Raw genomic sequence first — 15,344 nt, 5'->3', positions numbered from 1 at the left:
TGGCTTTGTCTGCCAACAGGTGACTTGTTTTGTTTTGTCCTACATTACAAAAAGGTACAAATTCCAATGAAATATATGAACGCCAAAAAGATATTGACGAAACAGGAAAAGCCCCTTTAATCATTGCTTGGATGTCCCACAACAATAAACCAATAGTCATTTAATTATCATAATAACAATCATTTTGAAATCTTATTTTTCAGAATAATAAAGGCCTACTGTACAGTATACACATAACAATCAATCGCTCTGGCGAAACTGTGATCATTGACTATGGATTTCAGGTTGACATCACCATTGCAGAGTAAAACAGGTAACCTAAGCACACCAGACAATCCCTGTGGTGTGTTCATGGACTTACTGGTGGTAATAATGCCTTTGTGTGTGGCCGCAACGTGGCCCTGGGCGGTGCGTGTGGTCACCACGGCGTGGTAGGTCTGGGCGCTCTCCAGGCCGCCTACAGTGAGCTCCGTGCCTGTCACATTCCTCCTCAGCACCAGTGTGTGGTCGCGCAGGCGCGTCACCACCACCTCGAAGTAGGCTATGAGCTTGGGGTCCGGGCTGGCCCAGCGCAGGGTCAGGCCACTGGAAGTGGTGTTGGCTACGTGCAACTCCTCTTGGTCTAGTGGTCAAACCGGGTGGTATTAACACACACGCAAAAATTACACACAAGCAGACAATAAAATCACAGTCAATAAACAAAAGACACATTGACAATTGATTAGTCTTTGAACCACCACAGGTGACTTACCTTTGTGCTTTCTTGGATGGACTGCCTGGTGATTTTCGTGGTGTTTTTGATGTTTCCTACACATAGAGTGGATAATTGACACAGAATATATAACATTCTACCAGTGGAGGCTCCTCAAAGGAGCAAGGGGAGGACCATGCTACTCAGTGAATTTCTAAAAAATGTAATATAATGAAACCTTAAAAAGTTATCCTTTTAAGATAAAACTATACAAAATATATGTTGCCAAATACCTGATTAAAAGACACTGTTTTGAAATTAATGTCTACAGTAGTCCTCTCTAGGTTTCTTCCTAGGTTTTTGGCTTTTCTAGGGAGTTTTTCCTAGCCACCGTGCTTCTACACATGCATTGCTTGCTGTTTGGGGTTTTAGGCTGGGTTTCTGTACAGCACTTTGAGATATCAGCTGATGTACGAAGGGCTATACAAATACATTTGATTTGCTTTGATTTGAGTAGTCTCAACAGCACCCTCTAGGGTAGCACCATGTTGTACCCGGAGGACAGCTATTTTCCATCCTCTTCTGGCTACATTGACTTCAATACAAAACATATATTGCTCATGCTGCTCACCCCCTTCCACAGACCTATGGTAATTAGGACGACTTCCAGACGACGTCCTCCAACCAATCAAAGCCTTTGCAGTATGAACTGACATGTTGTCCATCAGAGAGTGAACTTAGTACTATGTATGTGTGGTTTAGAAGCTTGGTGAGTTGGTGACATTGTTGGACAGATTGAGATTGAGAGTTGATTTTGGGGGGGATATTATTCAATTCAAATTAGGAGATGGAGGAGGTAGATTATATATTGTTTTCTTGGTTTTAAAACTATTTTTTTAAAACTTTAGTAGCAAGCAGGTAGTTAGCTAGCTAGCTACCAGAGTGTCGTTTTCTCTGCCAGAATGGCTAGCTAACGCTAATGAAAATGAAGTGGATTTCTTATTGAAGAACCCCTTTCGTGCCCAGATCCGTTTCAAGCTTCTGGAATAAACCTGCATCGATCATGTAATGGATGAAGGTTTGCATCTTCAAACTGCGCAACACAACAAGAAGGTAAGAAGAAACAGGGATACAGCATTTTGGGGCATGTAAGAGTTGGCCATTGTAAACAATGGCTCGTTACGGGATGAAGCAAGGGGGCACAATAAGAGGGAAAGTTCCGCTAACAAGGGCAACGATAAGGAGCTTGCAAAGATAATTTCACATTACAGTGCTTTACTTGGTGAACATACAGACGTTTCTACAGTCTTCTCTGGATTTTCAAAATCAATTCAGAATGATTTGAAATCTTCCCAATAATCAACTATTGAAAGTGGCAAATGGATGAGACCACAGACATCACCTGTCACTCACAGTTAGTTATCATTAAGTATGTGGATGATCAGGGCTTCATCCAGTTTGTTGGGCTACTTTCAAGTGTCAAGTGGGTGAAATGTGCAGTCTGTGTTTGACTTTGTTAATTCTTAAATGTCTGTGTTTAACTTCATGGTGAATCGTGTTGCCCAAACCTATGATGGCACTACTGCAATGGAATTAATCTTCTATTTGTATTTACTTCTAAGTTCTGTTCCCTGATTAAGAGGGTATGACCACTCCACTACCAGTGTCAACTCTTTGTTATGAACAGAAGTCATGTCTCATATTCCCTCTCATCCACTAGCACATTGAATGTTTCCTTTCCAAGCCCTGTGAGTAGCCCTGTCATTTTTCTCTCATTACTGTACATAGAGTCAATCACATAGACAAACACATTCACATTATTACACATCAATGCGAGACACTTCGGAGGATCATGTCTGTCTCTTGGTGCACCTGTCTGTCTGTCTGTATGTTTGTCTAATAAACATTTTAAAATATAGAATTTGTTCACCTAATCCTTGTATCCAGCATTTCCACACCTTGGGCAAATTCATGATTCCTGACATCATACACATCAATGATTTTACTCCTTGCTTGGACAAACTCATTCTTAGCTCTTTTGTCTGTGTTGTGTTATTGTTGTTTGTCTTCTCAGTCAAATCCTGTCCTGCCCTCAGTGGAAGAGTTGAGCTCTTCTCCAACACCGTAAAATCCATGATGAGCCTGTCCTGCACTGAAGCCTCAACACCTCAACCCCATGTCCTGCACTGAAGTCATGCCTCTGAACACCAACTCATGCCTCATACCCTCATTAAATCACCTCTGTGATCCCTTCCCAACACTGTAATGAGCCTTCTCATTCCCTTTCCCCATTATATTTTACTACAAATGTCTTTATTAAATTAGACGATTTTTGAAACACGCTTTGTTGTCTCCGTGTGGTCCGCGCCTATGCCGTGGGTCTCCAGCCCATAAACTATAGTGATTTACATGACAATCATGATGAGCAATGTCATAATATGATACAAATGTATCATGTAACATGATCTGAATACTCACTCTTGGCTGTGGTGTGATTTGGGGAAGGGGAACTTGGGGAATGGCTGGTCACTCTGGTACCAATGACAGTTTTTGGAGACTTCAGGGGACATGTAGAAAGCGTTCTCAACTGCAGACACAAGAGGAAAAGGACAATCTTCACCTATAGTGTCAACCTGACTAAAAGGCCCTTACCACGTGTTTGTAAGTGGTTTCCACAATGTCAACCTGAACGACTGTCAATGTGTTAACAAGTATGTGCATTCAAACGAATTATTGAATTAGCTTTTTCTATGAAAAACCTGTTATCAGTGAATAAAAGGTGGACATAAAAGGTGGACATTAAGAGGTACTCAAAATACGGCAACAGTGTGAAATAAAGCACTTACTGCTGAGATACTTGGGCAGCAGTCGGCCAAAGTTCTGAATGTGCTTGTCGTAGAAGTGTGAGGTGCTGGTCAGCCTCTTGAAGAAGACGTCGGAGGGCTCACTGGCCATGCGCATCATCACGCGGGCGTCCCCAGCACTAAGTTTCTCGCCAACGCCCAGGATGACCAAGAAATAGCCCTTGCACTTGGCATCGGTGGCCACGGCAACCAGCCGCTCCTCATCCTCCTCCACTGGGCCTGTCACGAACAATGTCAGCACCTTGAGGTCACGCTGGTGGGGCGCCCTTTCAAACACCTGCTCCACCGTGTGCTCGATGGCTGCCGCCAGCGCCCGCCCACCCTCCAGTTGGGGCGTTTTGTCCAGGAGGAAGTTGCGGATGTCTTGGGCCGAGCGGTGGTCGGTCAGACCCACGTCCACGCGGATCGGAGAGCCGCTGCTGTTGCGCAGGAACTCGTAGGGTGCCTGCTGGATCACAGCCACACGGGCGTGGTGGATGGATGCCATAGGGTCTGACGAGACTTCAAGTTGCTCTACAATGTGAGCAACATAGCGTTTAATCTCGGTGAAGACAGTGGGGTAGGTGGTCTCGGAGCTGTCCATGACGAAGGCCATGTCAATGTCCACGTCAGTGGTGGAGGACCTCCTGTCTCTCGACTGCTGAGGGGGGACGTAGTCACACATTTGGTCTGGAGCACAGGAGTCTGGAGAATAAATTAACACAGAAATTGTCTCAAGCATTTTGACTTGTTATGGTTTTCATTATGTCTTACTGGATTTGTTTGGAACGCTATTTTCGTTTTGTATGTAACTGTCAATGGCACCAAGAGGCAATGTGCATCCAATAAGCTTACAATAGAATAACTATGATCAGAAAGAAAGTGTGGACAAATCAGTTACACCATCATAAATAAATAAAAAATGTAGAACACAAGAACGCACAATGTCTTGGGTGTTGAATATAAATATAAATAACAATTCAATGCAGCATTTGTGTGAAGTCAATCTCTGAAGATATGAGAAAAGCTCTTACCCAGGCAGATGTGGCAGCTCATGACCTTTTGGATAGCCGAGTTGTACTGTGCACTTCCGGGATTAGGCAGTACGATCACCTGACCCAGTGCTGACCCAGTGTTGTTCATCTGACACACAGGGAGGAAGCAATGACAATTCAAAAACATGGCCAGGTCAGCTGACAATAAGACAGCTCTGTAAATTCATTTTTAAGTGTTGTACACTGCTTTCAGGTACCAGAGCAATAGCTACATTCCAATATCTATACTTCCATATTGCATGCCAACACTTTCTTCTAAATATTATGGTAGTGTAGATAATGGAGCAAAGCCAAAATTATTCCCTACTTTGTGTTATGGTATCAGAGCAAAACTTTACTCTATGGAAGAGGGGTTTATTTCGGCATCCTTTACATTACCTTCAGGGCTCTGGTAAGCTGGCCATCCTCTTTGTTGACCAGAAACACCGAGGCGATGCCGGAGTCATAGAGACGGAGGGCCGCGGCGCTGACTGCCCGCTGATCCTTCACTGGCCCGTTGACAAAGAATATGGCCACCTTCCTCATGAGGAAGCCGCTGCGCACCCTCTTGAAGGTGTTCTGCGCCAGGAAGTTCATGGCCGTCTCCAGGCTGCGCTGTTTGCGCGTCTGTAATGCCTGCAAGCCTTCCACGCGCTGCACCAGGGAGCGGCGTTTCAGCGCATCGGCAAAGCGGATCTCGGTGGTCACCTCGTTGTTGTAGAGGGTGAGGGCCACGCGGGCACCGCGTGGGCAATTGCTCTCGGAGATGGTGATGTTGCCGACCAGGCGGAGCACGGCGTCACGCATGTTGTTGAAGGCGGGCCGACCCACGCCGTCTGAGGCGTCCAGGGCGAAGGCTAGCTCAGTGGGGTAGAGAGGGCACTCCTGTTGACCATAGCAGCAAGCTGAGAATAAATGAAAAAGAAAAACAATTTTAGGGGCATTCGTACTCATATGTCAATAAATGTTGACGTTTTAGGGCTAGGGAGGGAGGTCGGTTATGCAGTGTGTATCTGAGGTGGTTTTACACGACATACGGTTGTGGGTGCCCCTTACCTCCCCTTCTAGTGCCAATTAATACATTAAATATTGTATATTACATGGTGAACAGTGTAAACATTTTGTACTTACGACAGTTGTCTCTGATTTTCTTCACAAGGTCACATTGCTAAGGAGAAAACAGACAATTTCAAACCAATGTTAAGACATTGTACAGTACATATTCCACACATGTAAACTTTGGTCAATTTTCCTATACAAAATGTCTTCTGTCTGATAAATGGATTCCTACCACAACGCCAGGTCCTCTCGGTCCTTTCTGGCCCTGTGGGAAGACAAACAGCAGAGTTGAACAGATGGACACAGCTGGAAGGAGACAAAGCACTAGGCTACTTTCTCAGGCCTGGCACCGCTCCAGATAACAACACCATTATTTGTGTCCATTATATAAACAGTGAACAGTTTGTAATGACGTTATATACAATACCTCCAAAGACTGTGAATGTTACAAAATTACGTATGGAGATTTTATAATGTGACATTATGTGGGAGGTCAAGATATTTAATTTTATGGGTAAATATTGATAGCCTCTTCCTAGAGCTGAATTAAACTGCTAGCAATGTCTTAGACTATAAAGTCATGACTATGAATATCTATACAGTTATGGATTATTATGCAGGGCCAAGGAGAAAATATAAGGTTTATAAAGTGTTGTGAACACATGCGGCTGGTTTCCTGGATCCAGATTAAGCCGGGACTAAAACGCATTATAAGTGGAGAATCTCAATTGGACGTGCTTTTTAGTCCAGGACCATGATTAAATATGGGTCTGAGAAAGGGACCCACTGTAAAAGTCAGTACTTACATAAGGCCCGGGGTATCCAACCTCTCCCTTTTGACCCGGAGTACCGATTTCACCTGAAACACCCTAGAAAAAGCAAAACAACAGCAGCATTAAAAGTCAGATTGATTTCATCCCAAATGTATGCATCAATTTACCCATACTGTATGGTACACTCTACCTTGATATTTTTACATTTCTATTTGGCAATTTAGCAGACACTCTTAGCCAGAGTTACTTACAGTCAGTGCATTCAACTCAGTTAGGTGAAACAAACACATACCACAGTGGTTGTTTTAGTAATATTATCAGTTAAGAAACACCCATTGCACACAGCACCCCTCATCCCAGTCTCCCATCCCAGCAAAAGCACTCACCCTCTGGCCACGGTTTCCTATGGGTCCTGGTCCGCCATTGTTTCCTCCATCACCTGCCGCCCCCTGCATGGTGACAGAAACATCAGTGTGGGAACTGTCACATGGAACAATAAGACAGACACCTATCTGAATTTGACCAATATGAAAATTGGTGATTTTGAAAATGTTATATTTCCACCTGAGATCATTTGAATGATGCGCTTTTCTTCATTTCAGCAATCCTTGAATTGAACTGAGTAAGCTGTGACGGTGATGATGTACTTGACATTACCTTTGGTCCTGGGAATCCTGGGAAGCCCTCATCACCCTGTAAGGAAGACATTTGTCAGTTCATTTGAACATGGGTTGGTAATGGCAATTTAACATCATGCAAGCTCGTTATAACATCGAACATTGATGTATTGGTTGAATTTGTTGGATATTAGTGATTGCATTAATTATGTAGGTGCAGATTGGACCAGTACAGATGAATATGAGGGACAAACAGACACATTGTATTTTGTCAAATGTATGATAATTTACCTTTCTTCCTTTGGGCCCTGCGATACCAAATCCATCTCGACCATCTTCGCCCTGTAAGAAGAGAATACTGAGCTTACCGCAAAGCGAATGACCCAATCTTAGTTAACAGTACCATGTGTGCTAAACAATGAACAATGTCACTATGTACAGCTGACCGGGGTTCAAATAGTATTAAAAATCGTTCAAATACTTAAGCTGTGCTTGATTGAGCTTGCCTGGCACAAAGGAACGGTCCAATGGTATGGTTCCAAAAGTTCAAACCCCACCCATCTGGCACTCCAGGCAGACACAAGCAAACACTCAATCTATTTGAAAGCTGTGAAATACTATTTGAACCCAGGTCTAATGTACAGACTGAGATAATAGTTGAGAAGTAGAACTGTATGCACTGATCTAAAATGATCATTCCAGTACCAGGACACTATGCACTAGTACCATGTACTAAGTCACTGCATTGGGACATGATCATGTATGAGGCTAATGAAATGAGACAGAACGTACGAGCACTTCGGCAAAATGATACCAGTTAAGAGATTAAAGACACATGCTCCAGGTTCTAAGAAGTGAGAGGAGTTCAGAGACAGACATAAATCGTGCCGCTCTTTGAACTGGCCGTGATGATAATGTCCAGATTGCCATCAGAAAGCCCAAGAGACTGGAGCATGTCTAAAGTTGACTCCTTGCACATTCCCTCTCATGGATTTAACACTGGACCGTGACCAGGTTAACAAAACCAAAGCATGGATTTCTGTCTTACCTAGTCCATAGACTGCTTACAGGGTAAATAAACCAATATATATACATTTGTAATTTGGGTGAACTATCCCTTTAACATTGATGGACACTCCCTACAACCAATGTTTATTCCTTACTTACACTATGCTCAAATCTGTAGTGGGGAGTGTGCAAGTGCACACTTCAGGAGAAGAGTAGAGAATCTGTGTCTCACACTGTCACAAGCCTGGGCTCATATTAACAAAATGTCATAGGGCTACAATAGAAACAATTAATCTCAGAAATGTATCCACTAAATAGGATAAGAAGGGGAAAAGATGATTCGAACTCCAATAACATACTGTAAATTATGATGTATTGCACGTGTGTAGTCTACGATCTGATTAATAGTCAGTCTGTTTGTTAATCTTCCCTAGGTGTCAATTGCGTTTAGCTGACAGAATGTGATGTAATGACTTACAGGCTCACCACGAGGTCCCAGAGGTCCCACGATGCCTTTTGGTCCGGGCTCTCCTGGCTCACCCTATAATGCAGATATACAAGGAATGAGAAGCAGAGAGAGGGAAAGAGAGAGAAAGAGAGAGAGAGAGCACACTTCAAAAAAACATTCCTTCTGAGTCGCGCAGAGATTTCCTCCAGATTTAATTGCATTCACCCCCTTTACTTGAAGTAAATGTGACACAGGGCCTGGAAGTTTTGTTAGGGATCATTCTGTGTTGACTCTAATAGGCCGTGTATGTGTGTCCAGTAACGGGAGAGTGGGAGGCTTAGGCCATTGTGAATATACTGTAACCTAAACAAGGCTGGGATGACTGTGAGGCATAGGCTAGACTAGAGCGTTGCCAATGATGATCAGTTCTGTACCTTGCGACCCAGAGCTCCTCTCCTGCCCTTGTCTCCGGGGGTTCCCTGGGCTCCTCCTGGACCCTGGAATAAAACAAACAAATCAGAGAAAATCTTCTCACCATTGACACCATGGCACTGTCAGGTTACAGAGATGCTGAAGCAACGCGTGTTGTCGTATGTCATGATTACAAAGCAGATTCACTCCTACAGAACCTACATGTGAAATGTGCTCTAACAGTGTCAGCATTTTTTTCCTGTATGTCAGCTGGGAAGCACATGCATTCATTTTGTCTGCGTTTCCTACAGAACATGTGTTACTTCTTTCCAACCGCATATTGCTTGTGTTTACTGTGATTCCCAATTAGATGCCTTTTCATCAAGTTATATGGCGCTGTGCAGTACATCTCAAAGTCCAAACTTAAATGTCAACAAACAAAAAAACGTCTTATATCAAAGAGGACACGAAACCCTATGGTAATTCATCACTCTGTGGCACAAACAATTAGGTTAAAGATGAATGATTAGATAGATCCACTATAACTAGGACCAAAGTTTTAGGGGTTTATATTGGCACTGTTCCTTTGAGAAGCCTACATGTGTTCAATCTTTTGTTATTGAGAATTTTTACATTCGGAATTTCCACTTTAAAATGTCAGACTTAATTTGCCCTAACGACAAATGTTTCAACCCCTACAAAAAAAAGTCCATTAATTATAATCCACATAATAATTCACATTTCCTGTTGCTAAAGGATTATTTTTCTGCTGTAGCAAACTGTCTCAAATTAAGATCCTACATCTATCTGTATGTCTTGATACAAAGAAGAGACTGAGGTCTTAACATGCTGCAGAACCTTCAATATCAGAAGTGTGCCACATTTAAAATGGCGCTGGTAGTGCACTTACCCTTGGTCCAGGGTTCCCGTCCTCACCTCTGGTTCCAGGTGCACCGATTGGTCCAGCTTGGCCCTGAATAGGACAAAGCATCACAAACACACGTCTACATCAGAGACGGGTCTCCTGTAGAATCAAAGTGACCAATAGATTTGGTGGATAAAAAATTGTGTTTAGTTACAGAGTGAGTGTGATTTGAATCTGAAGTTCAACTGCCTGTTGGACTTAGTTCAGCCCCTTAGCTTCAGTATAAACATGGCTACTATGAAAGCCCATGTAATGACTGATACCAATAAAAGTGTAATGACAGTAATGGATTTTTTGGCAAGGGACGATAAACATGCACAACGCAAACTACACAATGTTCTGTCAACAAGTCTAGAAACACAGTGTATGGAGGCACTTACTCTGGATCCTCCAATACCAGGCTCTCCCTGCACACCATCGCCTCCGGGTTTGCCAGGGTTTCCCTATGACACAGGAGAAACCCATGTCTCGGTTAAATACGATATGCGATTAGACCTCAGTAAACATGATCAGTTTATTGAGATTAGATGAAGTGAGTTTACTGTAGATAAATGAGTAGTGTATTTAAAGGACAGTCACTAGCTATATATGCTAAGTTTGATCATAGAAAGTAATGGAGAGGGGGATGCTATGTCTGCTAATTATGGTGGCCCCACACTATAGTACATGTATGTGTATTATGCTGGTGTCGGGTTCACCTAGGGGTCATGATAAGGGTTGTACCAAAATGTTTGATGTATTAGAATAATTGATTATACTTATGTTGTATTAAGGGTTATAAAACCCCTCTCTCCTTACATTTATAGGGTCCTAGACTACAGATTAACAATACATATGCATCGAGGTTTTAATATTTTTCCACAGTTATTTTCTAATTCTCTCTCTCTCTGCCTCATTATAAAGAGGTCCCTCTGAGAAATGTGTGACTGTGAAGAAGGAGCTCTGCAGAGGAGTGAAGGAGATAAGACTAGTCAAACATTCCACAATAAATCAACTTTGGGGAGTGGACGTTTACTGCTAAGTTTTTAGATAGCACTAAAAGCCATTGTTTATATAGCTTGGTAGGCAGGGTTTTGTTCTCAGGAGTAAAATGGTAGTGACCACCAGGCTAGACTGAGGGTTTAATAAAACAACTGGAGACCTTTTGTTTGATGCAGAACTAACTCTTAAACATGCGTGCTATGTTCCTGATTGTCAACTTCTGTCTGAAATTGCATTAATAAAGGTTTTTGAATGATTTAATTAAAGATCTTGTCATAATGCTAATTTCACCAATGAGCCAATAATGATTGACAAGGACGAAAGGAACGAACCCTAACAGTGGCCATGATTTAAGTCTGATGACTGCATGGGAAGTGCTGTCAATGTGCAGATGGCAATGGGTAATTGGGTGTGGAAGGGCTGGTTACCCTGATATCAGGCACAGTAATGTAGCCTGGTTATGCAACATTAGGCCTGCTAATGCAAGGCATCAAGACTGGGTATGTTCAGAGGTAAGGTTCAGGGTTCACTTACAGCTTGTCCAGGTGGGCCTCTTCTACCATCAGAACCCTAATACAATCCAAACAGGGAATAAATACATTATACAGATACAGTTATTACTGAGTTCCCTCATAATGTGGTGGGGCATAGATAAGTGAACTATTCGGTATAAAGAAATATTAAGCCAAATATCAGATAACACCGTTTTTAGTAATAGAGAAGAAGAGTAGTCATACCGTCCTGCCTGGTTCACCGGGGCCTCCCTTCTTACCATCCTCCCCTGGCTCTCCCTAGGATTCAAGACAAAGTACATCAATGACAATAACAGGAAGTGACACCAGTGAAAGAAACAGAGTGATGGCTTAAACAGGAAAGGAGGTGTGAAGATGCTCACTCCTACTCACTGTGCAATTGCAAATCAGCACTCAAAACATTAAGAATAGAAGGTTACTTTATGGTTAATTTCCTATACAAACACTGTAATCCCCACAGGCAGTTAACACACTAGCTTGGTGAGAGGAAGACATTACCACTGGGCCGGCATCGCCTGGGTCTCCTTTAGGTCCAGCCACATTGTTATCTTGACCTGTGGTTCCCTAGCAAACAGAAAGCAAATGGAATCAGATTCAGAATCAGTTTGGCTGTTAATGATGTAGTACAAAATACTTTGTTGACAAATTTGGTTGGTTTCTCTGTTATATCTACCATATGAATCCCAATGATTGGGATTCCTGCTATCATTATAAGGTAACACCAACTGAAGACTGAACCAGTATCAGTTTTCCCATCCCTGGCCCTGAACTAAATCATTCTGTAATGAAAACAAGCACTGATCTGTTGAGCAAGGCACTTAAACCTAATTGCTCCTGTAAATCGCTTAAATGACTGAAATGTAAAATGTAATCTGGAATAAGGCTGTACTGTATTTCAGATGTTAACAGATGCTTACAGGATCTCCTCTGATTCCTGTATCCCCGATGTCTCCTGCATGTCCTTTAGTTCCTTTGGGTCCCTGAACACAGAAACAAACATTTGTGAGTGGTAAGCACATCAGAATAATTAAAATGAATGAATGCATGGAAAAGTAGCCAGAAAATGATGTTTATGAGGTTGCAATGACCACATGAGGACTCACCCTTCTCCCAGGGTGCCCTCTGTCTCCTGGGGGTCCAGCGACTCCACTCTTGCCCTGGTGGAAAGCAATACATCAGTCAGCCACACATTCAAGAGTGGTCTAAAAGTCAATCGTAAGTCATTATATTCGCCTTTACTACTGTGGGTCTGTCTTGTAAGCGTAAGCATTCAAAGCTAGATTTACTGTACATTTTGCTTTGTAAAGTTGTGAATTAAAGGGAGGATTTCAAAAGCACTTCTGACATGAGGCCAATATGTCAAAAGCTGTAACTGTTCACGTAAAGTTCTGTATGACCTTCTAACTTTAGGATACATTTTCAGCAAATGCCATAGAAAAACAAATCTTATTGTAAAATAAATTGTGTTTTTCTTACCTCTTCTCCGTTTATGCCATCCAGGCCAATCTCTCCATATTCCCCCTGACAGAAGACAAGGGTTATTGAGGGTAATGCTCATCACTAACATTTAAACAAGCTATTATGTGATCAATATATTATCTATTATCATTTGAAGTAAAGTATTGATTTTTATATTTTTTTTAAACTCACCTTTTCTCCAGAGTATCCACGACCACCCTGATCAATTGAGAAAAAGGAGATACATTCTTACATATTTTATGCAAAAATATATTACATTCTGTTTTGATTTCACATCAGCTAGCCTTTTGATTGATACAGTAGTGCTAAGTGGGTACTTACCTTGATGCCCCTCTGTCCAGGACAGCCCTGGAAACCTTGTGTTCCATTGACACCAGGAGGACCTCTGTCTCCCTGTCACAGGATGAGAAGAGAGAGAGATGTCCTGTTACACAACATTTACACTATATTGAATAGCATTGAGGTTGATGATGGTTGCCGTTCATCACCCTAAGGTGCTACACATTGGTGGTGAAATGTGTAGCAATGTGTTACAGCACTTTGAGCACCGGAAAGGCTCTATATACTAGAAATCCAACTATTATTATTTTTAAACTTCAGAGCAGGTGCATAGTGTGGCCTGAGGGTACAGTCTTACTAAAGAAGACAGGAAGAAAGCTGAACAGATATTTGTGAGGTTAAAGTTGTTTCAGATATGAAAATAAATCTGACTTACGGGTCCCCCCTCATCTCCGGGATGTCCTGCTCCGCCTGCTCCACCTGGGCTGCCCTGCAAGATAAGAAGCGTATTATGCATAAATCTGCACTGTATAACTAACTCATCACAATAGTCTTTCACAAGGCATTTATATTTCCCAAGACATTTTTACACACTTAAGTACACTCTTAGAAAGAAAGGTACATTTAAAACCAATAAGGGTTCTTCTGCTGTCCCCATTGGAGAACCCTTTGAATACCTATTTTTGGTTCCAGGTAGAACCCTTTTGGGTTGAATGTAGAACCCTTTCCACAGAGGGTTCTACATGGAACTCAAAAGAGTTCAACCTGGAACCAAAAATAGTTATCCTATGGGGTCAGCTGAAGAACCCTTTTGGAACCCTTTTTCCTAAGATTGTGTCTTAGTGTACCGTAGTTAAGTTCAAGTAATAATAACAAAGCACATTAGTAACCTTGGATCCTCCAAGCCCGACTGCTCCTCGGTCTCCCCTTGTGCCGGTGCATTTACATGGCACTGCACAGCACTCCCTCTCAGCAATGTTGTCCTGTAAATTGGAATAAATATAAAGTTGGAATTTAAGATGGGACAAAACATTTTCTGTGTACAGCCAAAATTGGTTGATTATCCACTCAATCCAAAACTGCATATCTGTGACTTGACTACGACTTCAAGTATCTTCCTAATGTTCAACGTGGTCATACTGTACAGTAGATTAGTCCTTAGACTTTCTCCAGGTTCATTCCTAAAAGCATGTGTGTGGCACAGTTGGGTTACATGGCTGAGTTGGACTGTATGGTACAGGTACAAGTACGAGAACATGTACCGTTTCTGTAGTGAGTGACAGTGACAGCACTCACCAGTTCCTCCAGAAGCTCGTAGTCCAGGTCCATGACATTGACTCGGAGAGGTCTGGTGTACCTGAAGCCTCGGCCAAACTCCAGCAGCACAGCCTCCTCAAACCTGGGTACCCGCTCCAGACCCACCAGGATGAAGCTGTTCACACCTAACATGGCACAAAACACATGTTTAATAATCTTTGTCCAGGATCTTTCTCAGTAGTTTCAACAGCCATAGCAATCCAATAATCCAGCCATAAGACGTATCCTCACCTGAAATCTTAAGTTCTTCAACTCCTCTCTTCATTTCGTTATACTGGCCATCCAGACCGTCAGTCAGATGGATCACAACCTATGCGTGGTTGGGGGGTATGCAATCATATAATTTAATTTTACTAATAATGAATGGCATTTATTTCAATAAGTTTGCTTCACTCTCAAGTCGAACTAAACCAAAAAAGATAAATGACAGACTTCAATCTACTCTACTCATACCTTTCCCTGTGTGTGAAGATATTCATTACATTTATTTAAAAAAGAGACAGGCAGACACACCTTGACTGCGTCTGCGGCTCGGCTTTTGAACCTCGAACCGTATGCGGAAATGGTCTTGGTATTGAGGACATAGGGGCCGCGATTGCGCAGGGCCCGGAATGCCTCAAACAGCATGTCGGCGTTGTCGGTGAACTCCAGGTGGACAGGTTCCGAGGCGCTATCCATGGCCAGGATGCCCACCTGGATCGAGGGGATCTGTCCCGATGAGCAACTGATGCCCGTCATCTTGGTGATCCTCTGGAGGATGGCACCCATCTTGGACTCCAGGATCCTCTGGGCCTGGAAGATGTTCTGCGAGGACACGTCGAAGCCCACCAACACCTCCAGACTGCAGGCTGAAAGAGAGAGAGAGAGAGAGAGAGAGAGAAGATACGGGGAGGTTGATTGGTGGTTGGTGTTTGGAGCTTCTCTGTAGTATGTTTTGTAATGTAGA

General features: G+C 42.7%; 1 protein-coding gene across 7 annotated transcripts in view; it reads right to left on the bottom strand.

Moving 5' to 3' along the window:
* The window catches only part of LOC110501275 (collagen alpha-3(VI) chain), a 95,813-nt gene that overhangs the window by 8,871 nt on the left and 71,598 nt on the right, over positions 1 to 15,344 (bottom strand). For all 7 annotated transcript variants that reach the window (XM_021578698.2, XM_021578700.2, XM_021578701.2 and 4 more), the window contains 29 exons: positions 14,912 to 15,246; positions 14,630 to 14,708; positions 14,378 to 14,523; positions 13,972 to 14,064; positions 13,518 to 13,571; positions 13,124 to 13,195; positions 12,974 to 13,000; positions 12,800 to 12,844; positions 12,427 to 12,480; positions 12,241 to 12,303; positions 11,822 to 11,887; positions 11,528 to 11,581; positions 11,325 to 11,360; positions 10,190 to 10,252; positions 9,795 to 9,857; positions 8,908 to 8,970; positions 8,504 to 8,566; positions 7,309 to 7,359; positions 7,058 to 7,093; positions 6,787 to 6,849; positions 6,434 to 6,496; positions 5,860 to 5,892; positions 5,700 to 5,736; positions 4,968 to 5,473; positions 4,569 to 4,677; positions 3,538 to 4,239; positions 3,170 to 3,278; positions 752 to 807; positions 362 to 622 (listed from right to left, as the gene is read on the bottom strand). In XM_021578698.2, the coding sequence (XP_021434373.2) occupies positions 362 to 622; positions 752 to 807; positions 3,170 to 3,278; positions 3,538 to 4,239; positions 4,569 to 4,677; positions 4,968 to 5,473; positions 5,700 to 5,736; positions 5,860 to 5,892; positions 6,434 to 6,496; positions 6,787 to 6,849; positions 7,058 to 7,093; positions 7,309 to 7,359; positions 8,504 to 8,566; positions 8,908 to 8,970; positions 9,795 to 9,857; positions 10,190 to 10,252; positions 11,325 to 11,360; positions 11,528 to 11,581; positions 11,822 to 11,887; positions 12,241 to 12,303; positions 12,427 to 12,480; positions 12,800 to 12,844; positions 12,974 to 13,000; positions 13,124 to 13,195; positions 13,518 to 13,571; positions 13,972 to 14,064; positions 14,378 to 14,523; positions 14,630 to 14,708; positions 14,912 to 15,246 (3,402 nt within the window). The remainder of the gene's footprint in view (positions 1 to 361; positions 623 to 751; positions 808 to 3,169; positions 3,279 to 3,537; positions 4,240 to 4,568; positions 4,678 to 4,967; positions 5,474 to 5,699; positions 5,737 to 5,859; positions 5,893 to 6,433; positions 6,497 to 6,786; positions 6,850 to 7,057; positions 7,094 to 7,308; positions 7,360 to 8,503; positions 8,567 to 8,907; positions 8,971 to 9,794; positions 9,858 to 10,189; positions 10,253 to 11,324; positions 11,361 to 11,527; positions 11,582 to 11,821; positions 11,888 to 12,240; positions 12,304 to 12,426; positions 12,481 to 12,799; positions 12,845 to 12,973; positions 13,001 to 13,123; positions 13,196 to 13,517; positions 13,572 to 13,971; positions 14,065 to 14,377; positions 14,524 to 14,629; positions 14,709 to 14,911; positions 15,247 to 15,344) is intronic.

The sequence above is a fragment of the Oncorhynchus mykiss genome, chromosome 22, assembly GCF_013265735.2.
Source record: "Oncorhynchus mykiss isolate Arlee chromosome 22, USDA_OmykA_1.1, whole genome shotgun sequence".
In the NCBI taxonomy this organism is placed as follows: domain Eukaryota; kingdom Metazoa; phylum Chordata; class Actinopteri; order Salmoniformes; family Salmonidae; genus Oncorhynchus; species Oncorhynchus mykiss.
Note: the sequence above shows the minus strand (reverse complement) of the source record. Positions and strands in the feature narration are given on the sequence as shown.